Genomic DNA, 22,053 nt, shown 5'->3' on the forward strand with positions numbered 1-22,053 from the left:
AAAAAAACAATACAAAGAATAATTTATTGAAAGATTGTTATTGCCATTGTGCCTGAGAGACTGATATTCCACCCCAGTAATGACAGCACCAAACAGACATGTTTGTCAAGTAAAAATAGACCAAAGGACAAAACAGTGAATTGTTTCTTTAAACATATTTTACATCAGGGTGCCTGGAGAGCACAGCGTTCAAAGCTGCTCCTGGTAAAGTCAACAAGCATTCAGAGTCTTAATCTCCTTGAAGATTCAGATTTTCACCACCTGAGCTGCCAAACAGGGGCTCGCTCTCCTCCCGTCTTCGGGTGCAGCGCTGCGCTGAATGAGCAACCTGCCGTAGGTCCCGCCCACCTGGCCTTTGGTCAGCCGTCCGGGATTGACGCACACGCAGCCGACCACATCCTGAGGACAAGTTGAGATGAGGTGTTAAAAGAAAGCATCTGTCAAATCATCAGAAAAGAAAAAGCACATCTTTTAACAGCAGTTCTGCACCTTTACAAAGTAGCGCAGCTCGGAGGGAATGATGAGGACGTCAGGAGTCAGCGGCATTTGACCGAAGCTCTGAAACTTCTCGTAATCCATGTTCACCTCCTCCACAGGCGGGTACAGCGGGTAGTAACTAGAGAGGGGAAACACAAACATGGGGGGTCATTAATGTTGGAGGAGCCTCCTCAGACCAGAGAGAGCAAGTGAACGTTTTTAGGACTCTACCTTCTCTGGGTCAGCATGTGTTTCAGTATGCGAGAAAATCGGTCCGATCCAGTGCCGCTGAAACAACATTGTGGTGATGCCATTAATTGAAATATATATTTAATATTATGCTGGTATTTGAGTAAACTCCCATAGAAAAGTCAAAGTGAAAAGTCTGGCTGAGAGGTTTGTTCATGTGAATATTAAACATGAAGTTCATCGACACATTTTCCTCTCAAATTCATCTCTAACTGAGCTCCAGTGCTGAAAGTTAGAACTCTTCCTCACCAGCTGATCTCCTCTGCGCCCATGTGGAACAGGATGTCAGTGGACGTCAAGCCCAAGGTGACTCCATCAATTAGCAGGGTGCAGGGGTCAGGGACCAGGGTGACGCGCTGCAGAGTATGAAGAGAAACACTCGGTAAGGCTGAACAGTTTCCTCAGCTCTTCTGCTTGAATCTAGTCAATAACAAGCCTGAAAGTAAGACCAGCCACTCCCCGACTCAAACGTTTAAAGCTAAACTATTACAATTTGGCTTTACGGGATTGCTCACACACCTGTTGCATGTGCTCATCAGTAAATTATAAACTTTAATTTAGTTTATGGAGTCGGGTCTTTGTGTGTCTGACCTGGGCCTGGTCCTTGCCGAGGTTCGGCAGGGTGAAGGGAGGCTGTGGGTAGATGAAGTGATGGTGGATGTCTCTTTGGGAGGGCACAAACACCAGGCGGCAGCCAACACTGGGTAAAGAACACACGAGCTGTCATTGTGGTTAAGGTTTCTCATTGGGGTACATTATTTAAAAAAAGATGGCATAATGAAAATCTTTAAGGAGCTTCAGGAGTTTAAATAGCGTCATCATACTTAGGGAGATACGAGACATACCTTTTGGTGCCATCCACAATGCTTTCAATACATCTTGAGAAAATGGCCTCAAACGTCTCGGTCACCTGAGCTTTCTATTTCACAAACAGGTGGGAATAAAGATGGTCACATCAAGTCAGGATCAACCAACTTAATTTAAAAAGCTGGACACAAGAAATGAATATGTTGAACAAATGGAATTCACTTTGCCGTGCATTGACTTCGGATGAGGACGTTTAAACGAGATTGTTTTAAAATGCTAAACATTAGATGTTGGAGCGGAGGGTTTCCTAAGATAAACACATGAAGTGTCCGCTGCTAAACGCACCTCAATTTGTTCATGTTTGGAGTCCACAAACGGGCCCAGCTGGAGAAGTGAAGGGAGGATTAGAAAAGATACGAGCATTCTGTGCATCTTCCAAGACATGCATTCACTTGTGGAAGAACAAACGATTTTGAAACAGCAAAATAAATAAGTAACGATACCAGCAGGCAGACGTCAGGACGATCCTTGACAATGACATTGATTAGGTCCAGCAGCGGGTCAAAGGTGAGGCTGTCAGAGGGAGTGTAGGGTCCACACGCCACCAGAACATTCATCGGCTCTGCAATTGCATGATATGACAAGTGTGTATGCAAAGTACATGAAAGGGACACAAGCAGACTGCTCATCCCTTGTATTGTGGTTGAAAGCTTAACAAATAAACTTTTATTATTACAGAAAAGTGATTATCATCACTTACCTTCATCCATCTCCATTTTCACCTCAGAAGAGTAGAAAGGAAGAGGGACTCCCTAAAAAAGAAAGAAAGAGAAGACTATCAACAGAAGACACACAAACAGTTCTAAAAGTTGAGATACTCATAATTTGGAAGCAATATTTCAAGTAAATCTCTCTTTATGTGCCAACACAACTTGTTAACTTGTAGCTGACCTCATAGAGTTTGGAAGCCATCAGTTTTCTTCCTGTTGTGTTCATTCCCTCCAACGCCACCACCTGAGGAGAGAGAACAGAGTTTCATACACTGCAGGCCGGTGGTTTTTTATTCTCATGTGGGAGTTGTAGATCGGTTGTCAGAGTTCTCGGTCAGACGCTGGGTGACTCTCCTGCCCAGGTCCTTGGCATGCTCTGTTACTCTTGGTGGCCGCGTAACCTGCTGCACACACCTCAGTGCACAGGTAAAGGAGGGACCACCGTGCTCATCAATACTGCCATCACAATGCACTCTAGTCGAGTGACTTCTTAATACAGTTAAAAAGACTTTTAAAGCAGACCCATCTTCAGCTTAATCTGCCAAGACGAGAAGTTTCCTTCTGCTCACCTGACCAGGAAACAGCGAGTACTCTTTAAGCTCCGATAGGTCAACGGGTACTTGCTGACCGCCTTGCTCCGGCCCCGCCTCCAACAGAACAGAGTGTGCGTTCAGTTTGCCGTTACTGTCGCAGCAGACCTGACCCGACACGGTGATACTGTCCTAGAGACGAAAAACACAACAAACCGAGCTGTCAGGAAATACTTAATTTTACGAATACATTTAATGAAGTGTATCTAGTTTAGGAGAGCTGAAACAACAAATGTGGAGCACACGATGACGCTTTCCTAGAAATAACTAGACAAAATAAGCAAGTTAGGCCTGCAGGGATAAACATATCGTGACCAACAGTGGATTCAAATGTACAAAGTTTAGCACGGACAAGCTCTCACGTCTGTAGGCTCTAGTGTTAAAAAAAAAAACGTTACCTAGCTAGTAATACAACTTTGTGAGTAAAATATCAAATTATTACTATAAGATATGATGTTTCCAATACTTTTGAAAGTCACAGGTTTAAGGCGTCTATGATTTTAGAGGTTCTTCACAGCAGTAACACCGTTGTACCTGAGCGGGCAGAGAGACGGGGGCAAACTCTTCGATGTTGAAGTGAGACCGGAGACCATCGCCAAGCTCCTCTATCTTCTCCGTCAACACTGTGGAGAACAGACGCACAAATCTTTTACTTCAAACAACCTGTAATCATGTGAACCAGGGTGTACAGGGTCAGTGTTGTTCAAGACATATAATAAAGGACTCTTGATCCAAAGTACTTATATGAATTTGCAGGCGCTTTACGTTTTTTTTTTTTTGTCTCTCACCATTTCGAACATCGCGCAGCCTCTGGAACATGTACTTGTAGCTGCAGCGGAGCGAGTCTTCGGGCCCTTCCAGGAGCTCCAGCTGGATGCCGTCGCCCTGAGTCTTTCTGCCGGCCCAGCGGGTGCCCTGCACGACCCCGAAAGAAACCACCACCTCCCCTTTGGCTCCTCGCTGGCTGTACTTCTGGGAGGGTGTTGAACTTCCAAAGAGAGAAGGGAAGAGTCGGGTCACAACGTTAGCTGCGTTTCCATCAAGTTCCTCGTAATTTGAGTGCCTGGGACTACTGTCAAAGAACTAAAAGTTTCCTTCAGCCTATTGTTGTCTGCGTTTCCATAACGGTCTAAAGACTTGCAAAGATCAGTTCACTGACTGTTGGTCTGTGTTGGTGCTGAGTACCTGGGGGAGAAGCTAGCCGGAGACAGCAGCAGGCTCGGGCTGGACAGCAGAGCTGCACTTCTTTTTGACTGAGGGTGTTCAGGAGTGGTCAGTGCTCGTTTCTGAGAACCCTACACACGAACACACAGTCGGCGTCGAGCACGCAAGTGAGTCACGACGACTTCGCTTAGCTTTGAAAATGTATATCACAACAGAATCACTGTGTGAAGTCAAAGGTGAGAGCTTACCTTCGCAGGAGTAGAGTACGCATCCAGGAGATTCTCCTCCTCTTCCTCAACTTTGAGTCTGAACAAATAATGTCAAGGATTGTGACACAATCGCAATACCACACACCCATGATGGACAACAGATAAAACACAGAAGGAGAAGCTGCTGGACGGTCATGAAGAGTTCACTGTGAAGGATACAAGTCCTGTAGTAAGAGGATGTCTCTGGTTCTGTTATGAGTTTCTTCTTTTCTGAAGCTTTTTTTGGATTTACTCTTCTTGTTTAACACCTTCAAAGAAAAACAACTCATTGTGAATAAAAATTTAAAAAAAGTCTGACGGTGAGGACAGTGTGTTGACATAGAAGTTCAAAGCAACGATATCAGTAACACCGGTACCTCATGATCAAATAGCTCCAGGGTGTCCGTGGTGAGTTTTAGTCCATTTTTTGTGGTGCTGTAGGCCACCCACTCCAGCACCATCTCCTTGGCCTGTATCCTGTTACAAATACACTGCTCCACCACTGAGGACGTATGAGCGAAGGAGAGAAAGTAAACAAAAGGGAGACGTAACAAGACATAGAGGACTGCAAATACAGTACACAGAGGCACCACAACTGTAACATTTCAACTGAACTTTGGAGGGTTATTACAGCAGAGCTACGTGAGCATTATCACTCCGACTTGAGCATTCAAATTACTAATGAATTACTTTTATACACCACTGAGAGATCATGCACCTTAAATAAATTCAGTAGGTTTATACACTAAATAACAGTGTGATGTAAAGGTGGCAGATTTGTCCACCTGCCATCCACATCAATGTTAGGCTCTGAGAGAAACCAATGAGCAAGGCATGAGCACACATGTAATAATGAGCACAACTAAGTAACATCAAAGACTAATAACAAACATGACGTAATGTAACGAGACATACGGTATAGTGATGTTATACAAAATGTAGCAGTGCAGTCGCGTGACGTTACACCTTGTTGACTACTTGAGTGGTTGTTGGGGCAAGTTGCACTTAATGGCTAAAGCTACTTTTGACCCAAATGTTTCCTCGAAATGTACAAAATCAGCATGTTATACTTACTCTTATCGAGGACGGAGTCATCTTGGCAGCATATGTCGAACATGTCCAGCTCTGATTTGAGGCTTTCTCCGGTTACTAGCGCCATTGTTTAGTGCTGTATCGTTACCAGATTGTTTAAGTTCACTGTGGAGAGGATAACACGTCAGACGATCCAACGTCTGTATATATAAATACTGTTTAACTACCTAACGTTACACGTTAGTTGGCAGAATAAATCATCAGACGCTCATTTCATTTTGCCGCGAAAAATAGCTGCTGCCGGTGTTGGCGGCCGGAACATACGTCACTTTCAAAAACAATAATAAGCGGAAGTCAGCATCGTCACAAAAATAAAAGCCTCTAACGCCGTCTAGCGGTCAGCACGAGAGTGTCTGTTTTGGATTCAGCCCTCAGGCCTGTCGACATATTTCAATGTTTAACCAGTCTGGTTATCCAAGCTTAACTTGTTTTACAGACACAAACAATAGCGTGAACTACAGCACTATATGACGCAACCTTACAGTCTCAATAATGTATACACTGAACTACATTGTATTAAACAGATGTTTATGTTATTGTACTATATGTTTAATTAGGGGTACAAAATCATATTTTAAAAAAAAGCAGCTCAGGGTTATCTCAGATCAGAAATTCAGTTCAATGTAAATCTCTTTAGGAACTGTGTTTAAAAAGAACATCTGGTGATACAAACAAACTATAATAATGCATTTTGTTTTCTAATTAGATGTTAAATAGCTATTTTTTATCACCACCACATTTACGACACTCACTACTAGCACACATTTAATTGCTAAAGATATTAATTTCAGTGAAAACTGCTTCCACAGCCTTCAGCCAGAACAAACAATAGATTTCTCAGATTTCTGTTCTGGTGGGCTCATCACTGTCAGGATGTTCTTCCATCTGTGAAAGTAAACATGTGGCGTTAGCTTGTGGATTTAAAATCACATGTCTGAAACCACTGAAGTGCTGCTGGAGTAATTAGTTGGCATCAGTGAACAACAAACATCTCACTCACCTGAGCTGAATAGCAGCCGCTCCTGGGAGTGAATTTCCATGATGTCACCCTCCTCAGCGATTCACAGAGGGAGGCTGACAATTCGTGAGTGTCATGCACCTGACAAACACAAACATTATGGATGCACATCTGACTTCTGTCACACATACATGTACATCCCTGTAAGTAACAAGGGTATTAACAGTGTAGCACATCATCTAATTACATCTATACCAGTGGCTTCTTTCTAAAATATGAGTTGTGGAAGTGAATAACTTATATTTTAGAATTAACTATAAATTTATGCAAAATGCATATTCAAAATAATTGTTTTCAAACCTTCATGCTGTTCAGACAAGCGTTTCTGAAGTCCATGTTACTGCTGCAGCTCACAATACTGACGGCTGAACTGAGAATCACCTCAGCAGCTGAACGCAGCTTCTCTTGATCCTTAAAACCCAAACATATAATATTAGGGCCCAAATCAATAAACCATTTGAATTAATTTATTGATTTATTTAATTTGATTTAGTTTGATCTTTAAAATGTCAGAAAATAATAAAAAATAACCATCACAATGTCCCAAAGCTGACATCTTTGAATTTAAATATGTTGACCAACAAACCCAAAGATATTATCGTTTTTAGTGATGAAAGAAGAGAAAAGCAGTAACTTCCAAGATTTGAAAAGCTGAAACCTACACATGTCTGACATCGTTCAACAATAAACTGATCATTAAAATGTTTTTGACCCATTTTTCTGGATAATTGTTGAGGTAATACACACTATTATATAAAATTGTTAAATAATAATAATAAACAAATACATTATTAAAGGAATGATTGCCTCTCTGGAAGTTGCAGTGTGTGTCAGGCTTGCCTTTTTCCTGTGATTTTGGGGTTTCAGTGCGTTCCTCAGCTCGGTCTGCAGGGCTGTTGTGACTGCCTGCCTGTTGTTGTTCAGAATATCCTCCAGGTGGTGCTCTATCAGCACCTCTGTGGCTGTGGGAGGATCACAGACACAGACAAAGAAGTAAGGAAGACCAACTTCAATGCAGCGTTTTGGGATTATACGTGCAGCCGTCTCTCACCCATCATATCAGAGAGCTGGTAGGTGAAGGGGTCACTGTGCTGCAGGAAGAGGTAAAGCAGGAGACTCTGCTGCATTGGGGGAAGACCTGATTCTTGCTCTGGATCCTCACAGTTTTCTTGCTCTACGGTGTACACAGTGCCACCCCTGTGCACTGGATCTGCAGAGAATGTTAAAACAATTTTTGTAAAGTAAAAAATGAATAGGAAATTAAAGGAACACATGATTATTAGTGACGATATTCACTTTAAACAGATAAAATGACAAGTCTACACTGGTTGAAGGCCCGTTGGTACAACTGAGGGTTAACAATTACAACATGTACCTAACGTTGTGGCAATGGAAGACGCACCTTTTGGGTTGGGCAAATAATTGCTACAACATATAGCTTTACAACTTTAGTTCTAAAACTTGAGTTCACCAATGTTGAATGAGTCAACAGATGTTTACAAAATCTTTTCTTGGTTGTAAAGTAACAACAATTATGACCTCAAAATGTATCCCCAAAAGACCAGACCAGACTGTATCATGGGGCCCTTTCTAGTTTATATCATGTCTTGTGAATGACTAAACTACTTGGATGTAGACCTGTGCTTTTGCTTCTGAGTCATTGTGTAATCTACAAGGACACAAAACATTTATTATGCAAGGGCAGTTTATGAGAAATCGCCCACATTTTACAAGTGATACAAAGACTATTTAGTGATGATTAAGCTTAGTTCTACATAAAGTGACTCAAACACGGTCAGCTTAATTCAGATTTCTAACACACGGCTTAGAATAAAACCTTTCTGAGGAATATTCATGTGCCAGAACTTATAAAAAATATTTGGGGGGAAATGTAATGTTTCAGACATTAGACATCGACATTAGCCACTAAACCCACTTCGGTAAGGGACCATGGTCAAAGTTTAAGACAGGATGGAAACCTGAGCCCCTCAGTTTGAACTCAAACACGTTGTAAACTCTTTCCCAACACTGCTGTGAGAATGTTTTTGTGATATGAATGCAGAACTACTTCTTGCATCAGAACCAACTGTTCACAATATACGTGATAGAGCAGATTGGTTGCATGTGGTCATAATTCCCAGCAGATTTGTTTGTATAACATTCTGTTACAATCATTTCGCTTCTGGAGCCCAGATTAGCAGACGGTGTTGGAGCCTTAGTACTGTCACTTTAAGGGGTTTTGTTACCATGTGGTATGTGTGTTTTCTACGTCCATTGTTCTTTCTGGTTTCATATGATTCAACTCATGGGCCTTTTGTGATCCAATAAAGTTTTTATATGCAGCTTTGGGCCAGGGCTGCGTGTTCATTCTCTAACAAATAAACACAGGTGGTTGAAATTAGTCTCCAACTCAGGCCTCATCAAGTGTTTCAGATCACTTTACAAGAAAGGATTAACTGTCCAGGACATTTTTACCCTGTTTACAGTTCCTCTAGCAAATTACATAAAATGTAAACTGGCCATCGGTATCGGTACGTGTTGTTCCCATGAGTGGGTGTTGTCTACCTTTGGAGGAGGAGCAGTGAAGGCCATGCAGGCCCAGTTCCTGACAGTCCAGATGAGCAGGGAGGTTCTGGAGGAGGGTGGAAGGGCCTGTGAATGGAACATTACTGGGGCCGCATACCAACACCTGGACACATGTGATGTCAAGGAAAACTAATCCAAATCAGAGGCCCGAAACGCCTTGACTGAGTCGACACGTATGAGCAGCGGTTCAAGTCTGAGTTCCCCCCAGATGTCAGATTTCAATGTTTTGGTCATTACCGAAAGCTTATTACTTTTGGGTAAATGTTGGAACGTAGCTCAACCAACAGAAGGGGAACTGTGTCTGATTATTTTTGTAACTCTCCCAAACCGACAATCACACCGACTTCATGCCGCGATTGGCCCGCTGTGCTGAGGTAAGAAAATAAGCAGGCTTTTTTATCTCGTACATAAACTCGCAAAACTAACTCGACCCTCACCCTGACTCGTGAATAAGACCCCAAGATACTCTTTCGTTTAGAGCAGTGACTCACTCCCAATTCAAAGAGAGCAGTGGAGGAGTTGACCCTCATCCCTGCTTTCACGCCACAAACTGTCCCCTTGTGCACTGGAAGTCATGGTCCGATGAAGACAGCTGAACTACGTCATCAAGCAGGAAAGCAATCATGAGGCCACCACCATAGCTCGGCCCCCTTTATACTGTAGATTCTTCTGTGTCTGTGAAAATCACAAACAGACTTATGATGAAATCAGCAAAGGATATTTGTATGTCAGTGAGTTGTGTTGCCAGATTGGGGTACTGAAGCACACAAGGGCTCAGGAGAGTGACTGGCTGGACGCTGAGCTCCCCAAACAGGCCGTGGTCCATGGCTTCAGGTGGGATACTGAGCGGCAACCTGCCTCCCAGGACCGGGTGTCCTCCATGACACCAGCATCCTTTCTTCACGCACTCTGGAGGCCTTTAAACCCGAAGAGAGAGAGAGAGAGAGAGAATCACTCTCTATAAACAACAGTGGACATACCCGTGTTTTGGTTTTCGTTGCATTAATAGATGAAAATAAAGTTATTTTGGTTACACATCCGTAAACTAAGACAGAATTGATCCACACATCAACTACACATGAACTAATGCTGAACAAGAGCTTAACTGACTGTGTTTTACATGTGACATCCAAGATCAGTGATGGTCGGTTCGCACAGGCAACTTTTCTCACAATATTCACTCTGCAAGAATATGAACATGTTAGCACTCCGTAAAAACAGGACTGAGGGGTTTTAACATTAGTCAGATTTAGTGTTTTTTGTTATGCTCTAAATCCTAAAGTCAAAAACATAGCAACTTAAATAAGTTACTTTATATAATGCATTCTTTATGAAACAAAATAGATAAATGCTGCATAATACAGCGTGACTAAATGAATTCTTGCAGAATATATCGAGCAGTTTTGTCATCTAACAAGAGGGGAATTTACCAAATCTACCAAAAAAAGAAAGCTTAGGCGTTGCTTGCATTCATACCTAAAGTCTCGCTGGACGCTCTGCTGACTGAATTTGAATTTAAAGTGGATTTTGATCTGTGAAAAAGAAGGGCAGTAAAATGATTACTGCCAATTTAAAAATACAAAACATATGGTGGAATCATATTGTGGAAACCTCTCCTACCTTTGCGTTAGCCGAGCTGAACGAGTGTAGGAACGCCTCTATGCGAGCGCACCACTCTGGAATGAAAAGTCTTGCCTCTTTCATCTGTATACAGTGCAAAGATATAGACAGAGATGATATTTACTCACTGTGATCATCTATCATCATCCCACCCAGATACGTGACTTAGTGAGATGAAAACAATGCCGAGGCTGTCAGTGATTGTAGTAAAGGATCCCTGTGGGTTGTACCTGAAAAGACAGGAGCAATCTGAGAGAACCATACGTGTCGGTGAAGGCACACAGTTCCTCGGGATCCGGCTGAGGACACGACCACGTACAGGCAAACATGCTCTCCTTCAAATCTGTGAGGGCTGAAGTTGGTAAAAGGAGGTGATGTTCAACAGCTGAAGATATGCGATTGTGTTAGGTGTACGTGTGTACATACCAGGTTGGAGTGCTTTCATTTCAGTCCCTGTGCACCAGGGACCAGCAGCCGCAACTGCACCGCAAATGTGAACAATGTTACGACACTTGCTGTACACACTACGTGTCCGAGAAAGCCTAACAGCTGCTGGCAACAGTCACATTCCTTCGTCCATAAAGTAGTTTTATTTACAGCAATAATCAAGTGAAATGTGGAAATGAATCTAAATGCATCCCTACTGGTGTGACCAATTAATCACATATTTGTATTGTGGTGATCTGTTTCTGTTTTGGGTGGATTGCACATTTATTCTCAGATTCCTCTGATATTCAGTGTGTGATGTATTAGTGTGTTTTCACCATATCTATCTGAAATGTTAATATACTTCTATACGGATGGTCACTAACGTTAGCTTTGCTATATTTGATTGAAACAATATAAAATGTATCACACTGCTATTGGAACTGTTCATATGGAGCGTTGTAGCTTTTGTCCTGTCAGAATAAACACGAGTTTGTTTATTACATTTGACTTGGATAATGTCACTCTACTTTAGAGGCCCTTTTATTCACTGCTAGTTCCTCCTGATGAACTGTTTTTTTAAACTTACCAGTGCAGTTCATACTTGCTCCCGTTTCCGTCCACAGAAGTACCAGAAGCCCTCGTGTATTGTTTAAACCAGGATGCCGTCTCTGTTTTTCCAAAAGCATGATCAACCTCAGCGCCTGAAGAGGTAATTAAAAACACCTGGTTTAGCTAAAGCTAAAGCTACAGCTAACTATATGCTAGCTAGCTTCAAACATTAGCTGAGTGGTCATTTTTATAAATAACTACGAGCAGAGATTAACTGTGAATTAGTAGACAATACTTTTAACACGTACAGACGTTATGTTTCTATTATTCAAACCCTTACCTGCTGTATTTCTCTGATCATCTTTAGCTAATTGAACTACCATGCGCGCGCTGAATTGGCTTTTATATTGTGCACGTGCCCCACTCTTAAATACTAAACAAACTTACATCTTTTCTACACACAATATCACAGCTAGCACGTGTGTGAACTCTGTGAAATCACTGTTAACACCAGATATGTAGTCTATAGAATCAATGATACATTTGGGGAAATTATACCGTGACTTGTTCATTGTAATTACGCACCTTAAAGCATGACGTAGCCAGGAATTTAGAAATACTGAGATCATAATATGCGATTCCACCAGCTAAACATGGTAAATGTTTATGCTCATTAGAAAAAATTAAATAATTAAAAAAATGTTTTAAAAAAAACACAAGAAAGGCCCATCAAATTAAAATAAAACGAATCATTGACTGTAAAGGAATAAAACAAATCCTGCACATTTGTTACTGCTTTGTATTTTCATATTCAATGTATTTTCATAACAGGAGTTACTGAGGACACGACCTTTACTGAAGTTTTTTCCTTGAGCAGTCTTCTTCCTCAGCCGACTTTCTTCTGTATCAGGTCTGTTTGTACATTTGATGCCACCACTGTGTAAATCTTATTTTAGCAAGCAGTGTTTTTTTCCCTATAGTTTTTGCACGTCTAGAATTTCAGCACTCTGAAATGATCCCCACAAATGCACATAAATCTGAGTAGATAACATCATTTATTTTATTTGCATCTATTCATATATCTGAAATACAATGACGTAAAGTATCAAAACAAAACAGAATGATTTTGATGGCTTTTACAGTCACTATTTATATATATTTATATATATGACGTTTTCCTTCAACACGAATCACTTTCCCTCTTTCTCAGACCACTCCTTGTATCCTCCGGTATAATTACGTGCACTGAAACAGAAAGACAGAGGAAAAAATAAGAAAATGGAACAAATACAAAACACATGGACAGCAAAGCTCAAGAGGCAATGTTACCGTGAGGAAACAACATTTGTACAGGAGTAGTAAAAGCAAGACGGGCTGTGTGAGGGTTTGTGTGTAATGTATAGCAACCAATAACTTATTTACTTCACGTATCCAAGTTCGCAGGCCTTGGTTGTGGCAGCTACCCCTCGTTTGCCCATCTGGCAGTGAAACACCAGCTCTGGCGCCTCCAGCAGTGGCTTGGTTACTCCGTACTTGGCCTTGAATTGTTCTGGCGCCATCGCAAAAGCAGCCTCTACTGTATCAACTGAATGAATAAAAAGGGAGCCAGAGAGGAAGAAAGACAAATATTTCAAGATTAAATAGATGATGGCACACACCCAGGAGAACTTTGGTCTGAAGGTTTATGATGGGTGATAATATTGAGGGGGGAAAAAACTCAGTGTTCACTATGTGACAGTGGTACATTCCCTATGTGTTCACCTGGGATGTGAACGGATCCTTGAATTTGTCCTTTATCCACTTCCTCTTTACTGCGAACATCCACCAGGAAGAGATTCTCGCTCTTTCCCAGGAGCGCTTTCAGATCCTCATAGGAGATGTCCTTGGTGACTGGCAATGAGAGAGGAAACACATTAAAGGCTTTGAAGAGCAGATGAGCCTTTGTCGGGACCTCCCATAACATTTTTAAATCCAAGTTAGGCTTCAAGTGAAAAAACAGCCGGATACAAGATGTTGTTATTGCACTGTGTTCATTGTTAGGCACCATTCACCAAGCCAGATTCCTTGTATGTGTAACGTACTCGGCAATAAACAGTAAAAAACAGTTCCATACAGTGAGCTTTACACATTTTGAATCTGGGGAAAAAGAGAGTGCTGGTGCAGATAATATGTTGAGTTGAGGTATTTCATGAGAGCAAATCACATTAAATTGCTTTGGGATAATGATTGAAAAGATCTGGACCCAGATTAGGATACAAAGAGTAGAATGCTGATTTTTTTATTTTTTTTAAATTCCTGATGCCCTCTCGACCTTCAGGTTGCATTCCTCTCCAGATGATTGCTCCCTCATGTTGGCACTCTCTTATCAGAGTGTGTGTGTGTGTGTGTGTGTGTGTGTGTGACTGAAAAATTAGGAGTAAAGGTACAATGCACTCAGTCACCTTTGATGTAACAGGTCACGGTATGCAATCGTGTTTAGCTTCATTTGAGAGTGAAATATGAAACCGTTTTTTAGCTCCCTGAAGACACAGAAAGCTTCCGGTTTGACGTTGTCAAGACGATCCTTTGTCTGCTGAGTCATTGAATCATTAATAAATCAATACCTTAATATTCTATATTATATTATATATATATAATATAATATATTATATAATATATTATATAACAAGGGATTCCTTCTTCATCTATTATTCATTAGTTGGGGAAATCTGTGCTCAAGATAGTTAACATGCAACAACTAAAGTTAAGAGACCCGCCGTTACGCAATCAGTCAACAACAACAATTAGCGTTAACGTTACGAACGTCATGTTAACGTTATTCATTAGCTAAACAAGTTAACGTTAACTACTAAACTAACGTTTCTCAACCACTATTAGGGATGTTTCAAGTTGTTTACTGCAGTCAGTAAAATGATATCTGTCTCTCTCAATGAGGTAAGTGTAATGAGACTCACCTGAGGTCGCCATTCTTCTTAAAAAGTAATTTCACACACTAGTTAACGTGAGATACATCTTCTTCCTCAAATTGTTTAGTGACCAGTCATTGGCTTAAACACCGAAGAAAGGCGGGACTTTCTCCAGTTGTTAGCCAATAAAATCAACTTCCTTCTAGTGCTTTTAAATGACTTTCAAAATAAAAGTTGCCAAGTTATTTACTTTACGGGGACTCAGTCCCCGTAAAAAAGAAAAGATAGTACAGTGTAAAAGTATTCTGTTAGGTAAAAGTCCTGCATCCAAAATTCAACTAAAATGATCAGTAAAATGTACTTAAAAGTAACTAAAAATACTCACTCTGCAAAATGGCCTATTTCAGAGTGTTATATTATAGGTTAATATATACAGCATGTTATTGAACTATTATTAGAGATGCATCAATTTGTGACGTTAATGTGAAGCTGGTCTAGGTGGAGCTAATTTTAACAACTTATATATAACTTTAATATCGTGCTGAATATTTTCCTCTATAAAAAGGCAAATATATAAAATCTCTTCAAAGAAAAAAGGTAACTAAAGCTCTGAAATAAATGTTGTGGCGTGAAAAGTAATATATAATGATGTATAATATGTCAACGCACATTAAAACTGTTTTTATAGCTTGTACACCTTACTAAGACACATTATGTTGTTTTCGATTAATTCAATTTCTCACTCTTCTGTATGTTACAACACGTAAGCCTGCGCAAATAAGGCAACTATTCAGACCTTTTTCACATTGTTTTTATTAAAATAAGTTTTAGTTTCTTATGAAAGTCAGTACCTATATCCTAAAAAAATATCTACAATTAAATTCAGCCATAACAATACAAAAAAACACTACAATAAACCTACAAAGCTTAATTTGCCAGCAAATAAACCTGTAGTTATAACCACAAAGTAACAGAATTGTTAGTGTTATTTCCATGAACATATTCCTTGAAACAGGAGTATAAACAACTTCTTAATTTCTATAATCAATCATAACACCACCCCAGAAATGTTTGCCTTTTGTTCATGATTACACCGTTGCTGTGCCCCGTGTCTCCTGGGGCCTGTTCAGTGTCACTGGGATGGATTGTCTGTGCTGAACTAGTCTTGATCACAGAGTCCCCTCTGTGCTGTAAGAAGGGTTCCCTAGTCCATCAGCGGAGTCCCTCTTTGCCTTTTTACGCATTTGATACTTCCAGAAGATCACAGCTGCTATGATGAGAAGTAGAAAGAGGGCAACTCCTCCTCCTATAACCCCAGCCAACAGTTTATGGTTGGAAGATTCAGGAGGGTCGTACCGCTTACAGGAGAAATCTGAGAGGGTGCTGTGTCCTGCACTGTTCACTGCCTCCACGCACACCTTAGTGCCAACTTCCAAAGATATGACCAAACCTCGTCGCGAAACTTTCTGAAACTCCAGGGTTTCCCTCCCCTCTATCACCACTCTGTACCCAGAAACCACAGAAGATGGAGCACACCACTGGACCTCTATCTTCCCTCTGTCACCCCCTTCACTGATTGGCTGCAGCACATGGATGCGTGGAGCATGAGGAGGCTCATCGGCCCCGCTGACCCCAGGACAGAGGCACCCAATCCTTTCTGAAATTTGGTTGCAGGGCTCCTGATTCTCCAAGCAGGGGTTGTACTGGCAGAACTGCGGCTTTTGTTGGAGTAAGGTAGTCTGCACGGATTCCACCACTTTAGGAGGAGTGCTGTGGTTGTCATTGTCAAAGTACTCATCTTCATAGTTATCATCTGAGGTTAAGCCAGTCACGAATATGATCTGCGCACGAGTGGCGGGAGCTGAAGTAGAGGCGGCATGGGTGAAGAGGTGGGAGTGGAGGAGAGGCGAGGCACTCAGAAAAAGGATTAGCACAGCCAGGTTCTTACGCAGTGACGTCATCTCTATGGACAGAAGTGAATAAGAAATTATAAGAATGAATTCTAAAAATATTGGTTACTGCAAAAGCAATACAGAAAATAGATCTAAACAGATCACTAACACCGTTAACAGTTCATCCAGTCAGTGTAAGAGATGAAATACGTCTTCATTGGCCATTGTTTCATTGTTTCTCTATCGACCTTGTAAAAAATGATTATTCCTAGAGGCCAGTTATGAGAAGGAATTTAAAGTGTGATTAAGTTGGAGTAAAGAAACTGAAATGTAGTGGTCACTGCATCAAAACACAGAAACCAAAATACAGAACTTGGTTACAATACCAGACAAAAATAAGCAAGGCAACAAGGATCCACGGTACTAAGGATAAGAGATAGGACACATGACATTTTTAAAGAAAGGTTTGTTGTGAGTGGTAAGACTTTAAACACATGTATTTGGCTTGTTGACTAAGAGGCTATTTTACCTTGGAAATAGCTCTGTGGATAATCAAACAATCGCGTAGTTCTAGTTTCCATCCTGTAAACAGCTTAAGATAAATAAATGCTGAGTGCTGGAAGAAAGAAATACAACTGTTTGTGTGACCCCAACAGCACTTCCATGTTCTGCTGGCACCAAGCCAGAAGAGTTCTGTGTGAACCCATGACTGAAGTTTTACTTTACACTTTCTGGTTATTTTTTAAATAACGCTAATACTCAGAAGATCATTTTGTCATGCCTGTAAATGCAACTGATGACTAAACCTCTAAGAATAAACATCCAACCATGCCAGTGTTTTGCATCTGGTGAACACACAAATCAGCATTGTGACAAATGTGACTTTAAAGTAAAGAAAAGTGTTCAAAATGGTTTACCTGTTTGATGGTGGTGGACGTTTCAAGTCTTATTTTCTCTGGTTCCCACTCTGTCTGCTCTCACCGTGTACTCACGACAGTCCTCTGCTCTCACCGTCTTAAGTTCCCTCCCTCAGAATCTCCCCTCCTCCTCAACACCCCCTCATTTTCTCCCCTGAGTGCCTCTCCCTCCCATTTCACTCTTTCATGCTCTCCTCTCTCCTTTTTTTCCATGTCTTGCCCCCTCCTCTTTCTCAACTTGGAACCAGCCGTTGTTGCTCTTTTCTTTTTCTTTTGTATTTGTGTGTGACTGTGTGTCGGGAAAGTGGATGGGGGTGCAGAGCCACCATGTGCCTGTGTGCTGCTCCGCATATTAATTTGCTGGGTAGCAGCAGGAGGCAGGCTTGTGCTTGTTTCAGTATGTGTTTGTGTAATCCGTAGGTGTAGCGGCCTGTTTTTGATTACCTCTTTAAAAACCTAAACTGCCGGCATACTTTGCAGGTGTTGTGGAAACTAACAGGACATAGGGTCACTTCAGTGTGTTTATGTGTGCCTTTGAGAGTGGGGGGTGAGGAATGCATGCATGTGTATTTATTATAGACCCCCTCCACCTCTTGTAGCCCCCATTGCGACAAGCTGGGGTACGATAAAGGCTTTCTCCTCTTTCGTCCTTTTAAGGGGTAGAGCTGGCAAAGACGACAAGTTCTTTCTTATTGAAAGTGCCCACATTCACTGATGAGAGGAAAAGTACCAAGGCAGGATCCTCCTGAACTTCAAAACTTAAAGGATTTACTCAACCTGCTTCTTCCTAGAATAAATGGCTTCATTTAAATGTATACAAGGAATTATTGGAAGAGCAAAACCAACGACAAAAAGCAGACCACAGTTAAGAGACATTGGGAGTGTCCACTTGCATTCACAAGAAGGCAAAATGGTTTGACAATATGTTCACAAGAAAAGGGCTGAGAGCACAGAAACAATAAATCATTGGGAGATGAATAAACACCAAAGGCAGGCTTAAATGTACTGCCACTTAGAGTCTACAGCAGGAAATAGAATATAGATTTATGTACTGTTTTTATACAAAATTCTATTTACTCATTTGGGAGAAAATATGTTCCAATATGTGCACATTGGGTGTACAGTTGTGTACATGCTTAAATACAGTACGTAACATAAAAGAATCCCAAATCATAAACAGTCAAAACCCACTTTACTTTGAACAAACTAAAGGAGTAGCTTATACCTTGATGACGCACATATATTGATGGGTCAGTGTAGCTTTTCCGTAACTTGTGAAATGTGTTGTTTGTTGAGGTTTTGGGGAAGTGGCTGAAGTTCTGTGGTAATTTCCATGTGTGATTAATTGGAAAAGGTGGTGCCTGTGAGTTGAGACGTGTTTCCATCTGCTCCACATTCTCACTCCCAACTCTTATAATACAGCAGCTTGGTCAGTGGCCCCTTGGTTGTTGTTGTCATACCTTCGGCATGTTATATCCGAATGATCTTGTCTCCGCGCTAGATGACACACACAGCCGTGCTCTTCCGTGCCGGGTGGCTGCTTCGAGCCAGATATCTACAAAGAAGGAAAAGATGGGCCGACTGAAATGCTTAACTAATCATACTTCTATTGCAGATCATAGGGCATCACAGTTCCCAGGAATTTATAAATATTGTTGATTGTTTGACTTTATATATGAAACTATTGGTTAGTCTATATGTATTATGAATTATAATGCAACACACTAGAGAGGAAAATTCAGAAATGCATATATTGTTTATCAAAGGATGTAGATGTGGATCAAAGAGGAGGACTTCGCCTCAATAAATACTGGCAGTTTTTCCAGCTTCAAGCTTCAGGTTGTTTTAGCTGCATGAGACAACCATCTCTTCCACCCCCTGTCGTCCCGGTCCGCAACGTCAGGATCTGATAAGTCTCAACAGCCTGCTGGTAACTGGATGGTACAGGTTGCTGTGACTTATCAGAAGTGAAGTGATTCATTTCAACATTCGCTCCTGAGCGAAACAATCCATCTGCAGCCATCTTTTCTCACATTTCCTGGCAGTAGTCGTTTTACAGCGTTTCATCATTCAGCTGCACATTTCCTTCATTTTCCTCCATTAAGCAGTTCTTATTGTAATATCATTGTTACACTCACACTATAATGTGTGATGGTTGAAAAATCAGACCCTGTACTTGAATGAACAAGGTTTCCAAAACAACAAAAAAACATACATATACAAACACAACAGTGATTTGTGGGGATATGGTAATGTTAGTTTGTCACTGTGTCTGTTGGTGAGTGGGTGACCACAGAATTAGTCTGTGATCAATAGAGCTATTAATATTGTATGAGTGAACCTCTGGACGAGGCTTAGAAACACTTTGACAAGTTCAAAGGCTATTTCTATGAATGAGCTCATACTGTACTTGTGTATGGATCAGATTTCCATGAATAAAGTACTATTCTATTCTTCTATTCTATTCTTCTTTCATCCGAAAATGAAGGAGTTCCTCTCTTGTTCAAATAAGGGAAGAGGACAAGAAAGAGGCGAACACAAACAAGTATGTGAAATGTTTACAGGGACCACCAACCATCTGTATTCTTCAGATCGACTTTTTGGTCTCTTGTACTTTGCCGCCACCTTTCATATCCTTGTCACTTATCAGAGGGGAAAAGAAAGGAACCGTTCAGTAACACTCATGATCATCGGCAGGTTAGTCAATCACTTATGAATGTCTAGACTCATCTAGACTAATTTGAACTGTTCAATAGTTTTCTTCAAAGTAGGCGACATCACTGAGGAGATGCTAGTGACAGGCCAGCATGCTGAACTTTTCTTCAAACTGTGGCTCCAATGTCCTCAAGGAATAAAGGAAGAGGCTGAGCGTGAGTCATACTACTCTAATAACTAGCCCGCCAGTGCATTTTCCCTCTCCCACCAACCCAGCATGTCTGAGCATGCTGCTGGACATTTGTCAGACAACCTGCACGTATCCCCGTCACCATCATCTGATTGTAGATAGCACCACAATTTCACAAGAGTGCTGTAAAGCCTGAGAGAAACAATACCTTTATTTATACCTCAATAAGATAATAGTCGTTTAAGGCAGGAATTCCCCTCCGCCTGTTAAGCAAGTTAAAACAAATACACTTTACTTTCACATTCACTCACTTAATTCGGCCTTCAAGCCTCATAGTGTGACTTTATCAAACTCAGAAATGTGTGGGCCTCTCACAGATGCTCATTCCCTCTCCTACCCACACCTCTCTAAGGAGTTGAAGTATTCCAATTTAAACAGGAAGCTCTGCTATTGGCTATATCCCCATCACCTTTGACCTGTACTTCATTCAAAAGGAATCCCAGGGTAGTCTTGCAATCATGACTATGTGAAGTTGTGTGAACTGCTATTTTTAGCTTTAAAAAAACACTGTGGAGCCAGAGTGGGCAATGCAGACTACTGATCCATAAGTGGCTAATTGGAAGCAGACGTGTGATGATGCAGCAGCTCCATCTGATGACAACTTCCCACATTCCTGCCGCCACTGCATGTTTGAGTCATTAAAAACTATGCAGTAAAAGAGTGGGCTGCATCACAGAAACCCTGCTGCAACAGGCGGCTTAAGTGAATCTTCATGGATGTTGATTGATATTAACCTTTGTTAGGGAAGGAAAACCTGCTGAATGTCCCTTTATGTATCATATTAATGTCATACAAGACAACTCAAGACAACTTTGACTGGATTAAGTGATGATGTTACGGACACATCACGTGTTGATACGTGTTGGTGTTGTCTTATGACAGACCTCGGATAGATTACACAATGTAAAATATACATAGTGTGAGTGGAAAGTGGGCATGTTCGCCGTCTGGATGTCTGGATGTCTGTGACGACGAGACTAGATCTTTATCAATATTTACGGTTAAGACTACGGTTAAGGCATGTTGGGGCCTAACACACATCTCAGCTATTTAACATTATATGAAAAGATAGTTTAATCAGCCTGCAACCTGTGGCACCATAATCAGGTAACGGGACTGATAAACCACAACACCAACTTGACTACATTAGAATGCTTTTTTGTTCCTCAACCGTATACAACCACATAACAGGCCTTTTTTGTTGTTGTTTTAATGTTACCAAAAACATTAATGATGATTAATGAATCAAGTGTCCCTGTTAGTCATGACAGTGTGACAGTGAGCCAGCATAAAAAAAATATTAGGACCCTGAAACTGAAGCAGCTAAATTAAATTCAGCCGTCATTAATGTTATTATTTACACGTTTTTCCTGCTGTAACATGTCCTAATGTCTTTGATGACAAAGGTATATGCAGTTTGTAAAAAATACATTTGTGTTTTGTTATGTGAAATAGACAAAAACAAGCTCAAAAAACTTGCTAGAGTAAGTTAAGGTCTGTAACTAACGTATTAAGCAAATCCGTCTAAGAATAAACTCCACTGAATGTCAAATGTTGGGTAACTTCCAACCTAAACAAACCACTTACACTGAGTTATAGCTCCACTTAGTGGTGAATAGTACTTGTCAGCTACGATCATGTGAATACAAATAAATAAATCCCCTGGCCTACCTCTGGAACAAATCTGGCAGTGGCTCTTGCCTATTTGAGGTTATCTTATTGAATCGAATTGATTGGTAAATAGGCTGATTTGATTTGTTCTTTGTGCCAGGGGAGAAAAAGGCAGACATGATGTCCAAAGACACAAGATCAACATGGCAACATGGTGTTTTTG

General features: G+C 41.0%; 4 protein-coding genes across 4 annotated transcripts; all 4 read right to left on the reverse strand.

Annotated features, from left to right (window-relative positions):
• Positions 1–5: 5 nt before the first annotated feature.
• pola2 (polymerase (DNA directed), alpha 2) lies at positions 6–5,667 on the reverse strand. The gene is made up of 18 exons (XM_076103169.1): positions 5,380–5,667; positions 4,683–4,807; positions 4,486–4,574; positions 4,306–4,363; positions 4,079–4,188; positions 3,682–3,881; positions 3,428–3,516; positions 2,873–3,025; positions 2,485–2,547; positions 2,294–2,345; positions 2,037–2,155; positions 1,879–1,917; positions 1,572–1,645; positions 1,318–1,426; positions 976–1,082; positions 709–765; positions 490–616; positions 6–399 (listed from the first exon to the last, which is right to left on the reverse strand). Exons 1-18 carry the CDS (start codon positions 5,462–5,464, stop codon positions 247–249), a joined length of 1,809 nt encoding a protein of 602 aa, XP_075959284.1. The 5' UTR covers positions 5,465–5,667; the 3' UTR covers positions 6–246.
• Positions 5,668–5,962: 295 nt separating this feature from the next.
• top6bl (TOP6B like initiator of meiotic double strand breaks) lies at positions 5,963–12,497 on the reverse strand. The gene is made up of 13 exons (XM_076103848.1): positions 11,637–12,497; positions 11,048–11,101; positions 10,852–10,973; positions 10,622–10,705; positions 10,478–10,533; positions 10,112–10,183; positions 9,714–9,918; positions 8,981–9,104; positions 7,467–7,625; positions 7,256–7,377; positions 6,716–6,826; positions 6,398–6,496; positions 5,963–6,282 (listed from the first exon to the last, which is right to left on the reverse strand). Exons 1-13 carry the CDS (start codon positions 11,734–11,736, stop codon positions 6,235–6,237), a joined length of 1,356 nt encoding a protein of 451 aa, XP_075959963.1. The 5' UTR covers positions 11,737–12,497; the 3' UTR covers positions 5,963–6,234.
• Positions 12,498–12,635: 138 nt separating this feature from the next.
• On the reverse strand, positions 12,636–14,637 carry tstd1 (thiosulfate sulfurtransferase like domain containing 1). Its single transcript, XM_076103846.1, has 4 exons — positions 14,554–14,637; positions 13,361–13,489; positions 13,022–13,184; positions 12,636–12,844 (listed from the first exon to the last, which is right to left on the reverse strand). The coding sequence occupies exons 1-4, from the start codon at positions 14,564–14,566 to the stop codon at positions 12,790–12,792; spliced, it is 360 nt and encodes a 119-aa protein (XP_075959961.1). The 5' UTR covers positions 14,567–14,637; the 3' UTR covers positions 12,636–12,789.
• A 717-nt stretch (positions 14,638–15,354) lies between these two features.
• On the reverse strand, positions 15,355–16,466 carry LOC142962943 (uncharacterized). The gene has a single exon (XM_076103632.1). It carries the CDS (start codon positions 16,464–16,466, stop codon positions 15,675–15,677), a length of 792 nt encoding a protein of 263 aa, XP_075959747.1. The 3' UTR covers positions 15,355–15,674.
• Positions 16,467–22,053: the final 5,587 nt, after the last annotated feature.

The sequence above is a fragment of the Anarhichas minor genome, unplaced genomic scaffold, assembly GCF_050575085.1.
Source record: "Anarhichas minor isolate MPS153535 unplaced genomic scaffold, ASM5057508v1 ptg000028l, whole genome shotgun sequence".
Classification (NCBI taxonomy): domain Eukaryota; kingdom Metazoa; phylum Chordata; class Actinopteri; order Perciformes; family Anarhichadidae; genus Anarhichas; species Anarhichas minor.

What these genes read in the sequence shown, in the direction of transcription:
- pola2 (XM_076103169.1), bottom strand. Translation starts at nt 5,464, where the DNA reads ATGGCGCTAGTAACCGGAGAAAGCCTCAAATCAGAGCTGGACATGTTC. An exon ending in TGACTCCGTCCTCGATAAGA is followed by an intron (nt 4,808 to 5,379) that starts GTAAGTATAACA and finishes ATACGTCCTCAG; the next exon opens with TGGTGGAGCAGTGTATTTGT. An exon ending in CACATGCTGACCCAGAGAAG is followed by an intron (nt 617 to 708) that starts GTAGAGTCCTAA and finishes TCCCCTCTCTAG; the next exon opens with TTACTACCCGCTGTACCCGC.
- top6bl (XM_076103848.1), bottom strand. Translation starts at nt 11,736, where the DNA reads ATGCTTTTGGAAAAACAGAGACGGCATCCTGGTTTAAACAATACACGA. An exon ending in TCACTGCTCCTCCTCCAAAG is followed by an intron (nt 7,626 to 8,980) that starts GTAGACAACACC and finishes CATTCTCTGCAG; the next exon opens with ATCCAGTGCACAGGGGTGGC. An exon ending in CCAGCTCTCTGATATGATGG is followed by an intron (nt 7,378 to 7,466) that starts GTGAGAGACGGC and finishes ATCCTCCCACAG; the next exon opens with CCACAGAGGTGCTGATAGAG.
- tstd1 (XM_076103846.1), bottom strand. An exon ending in AGGATCCGTTCACATCCCAG is followed by an intron (nt 13,185 to 13,360) that starts GTGAACACATAG and finishes TTATTCATTCAG; the next exon opens with TTGATACAGTAGAGGCTGCT. An exon ending in TGCGAACTTGGATACGTGAA is followed by an intron (nt 12,845 to 13,021) that starts GTAAATAAGTTA and finishes TTTCTGTTTCAG; the next exon opens with TGCACGTAATTATACCGGAG.
- LOC142962943 (XM_076103632.1), bottom strand. Translation starts at nt 16,466, where the DNA reads ATGACGTCACTGCGTAAGAACCTGGCTGTGCTAATCCTTTTTCTGAGT.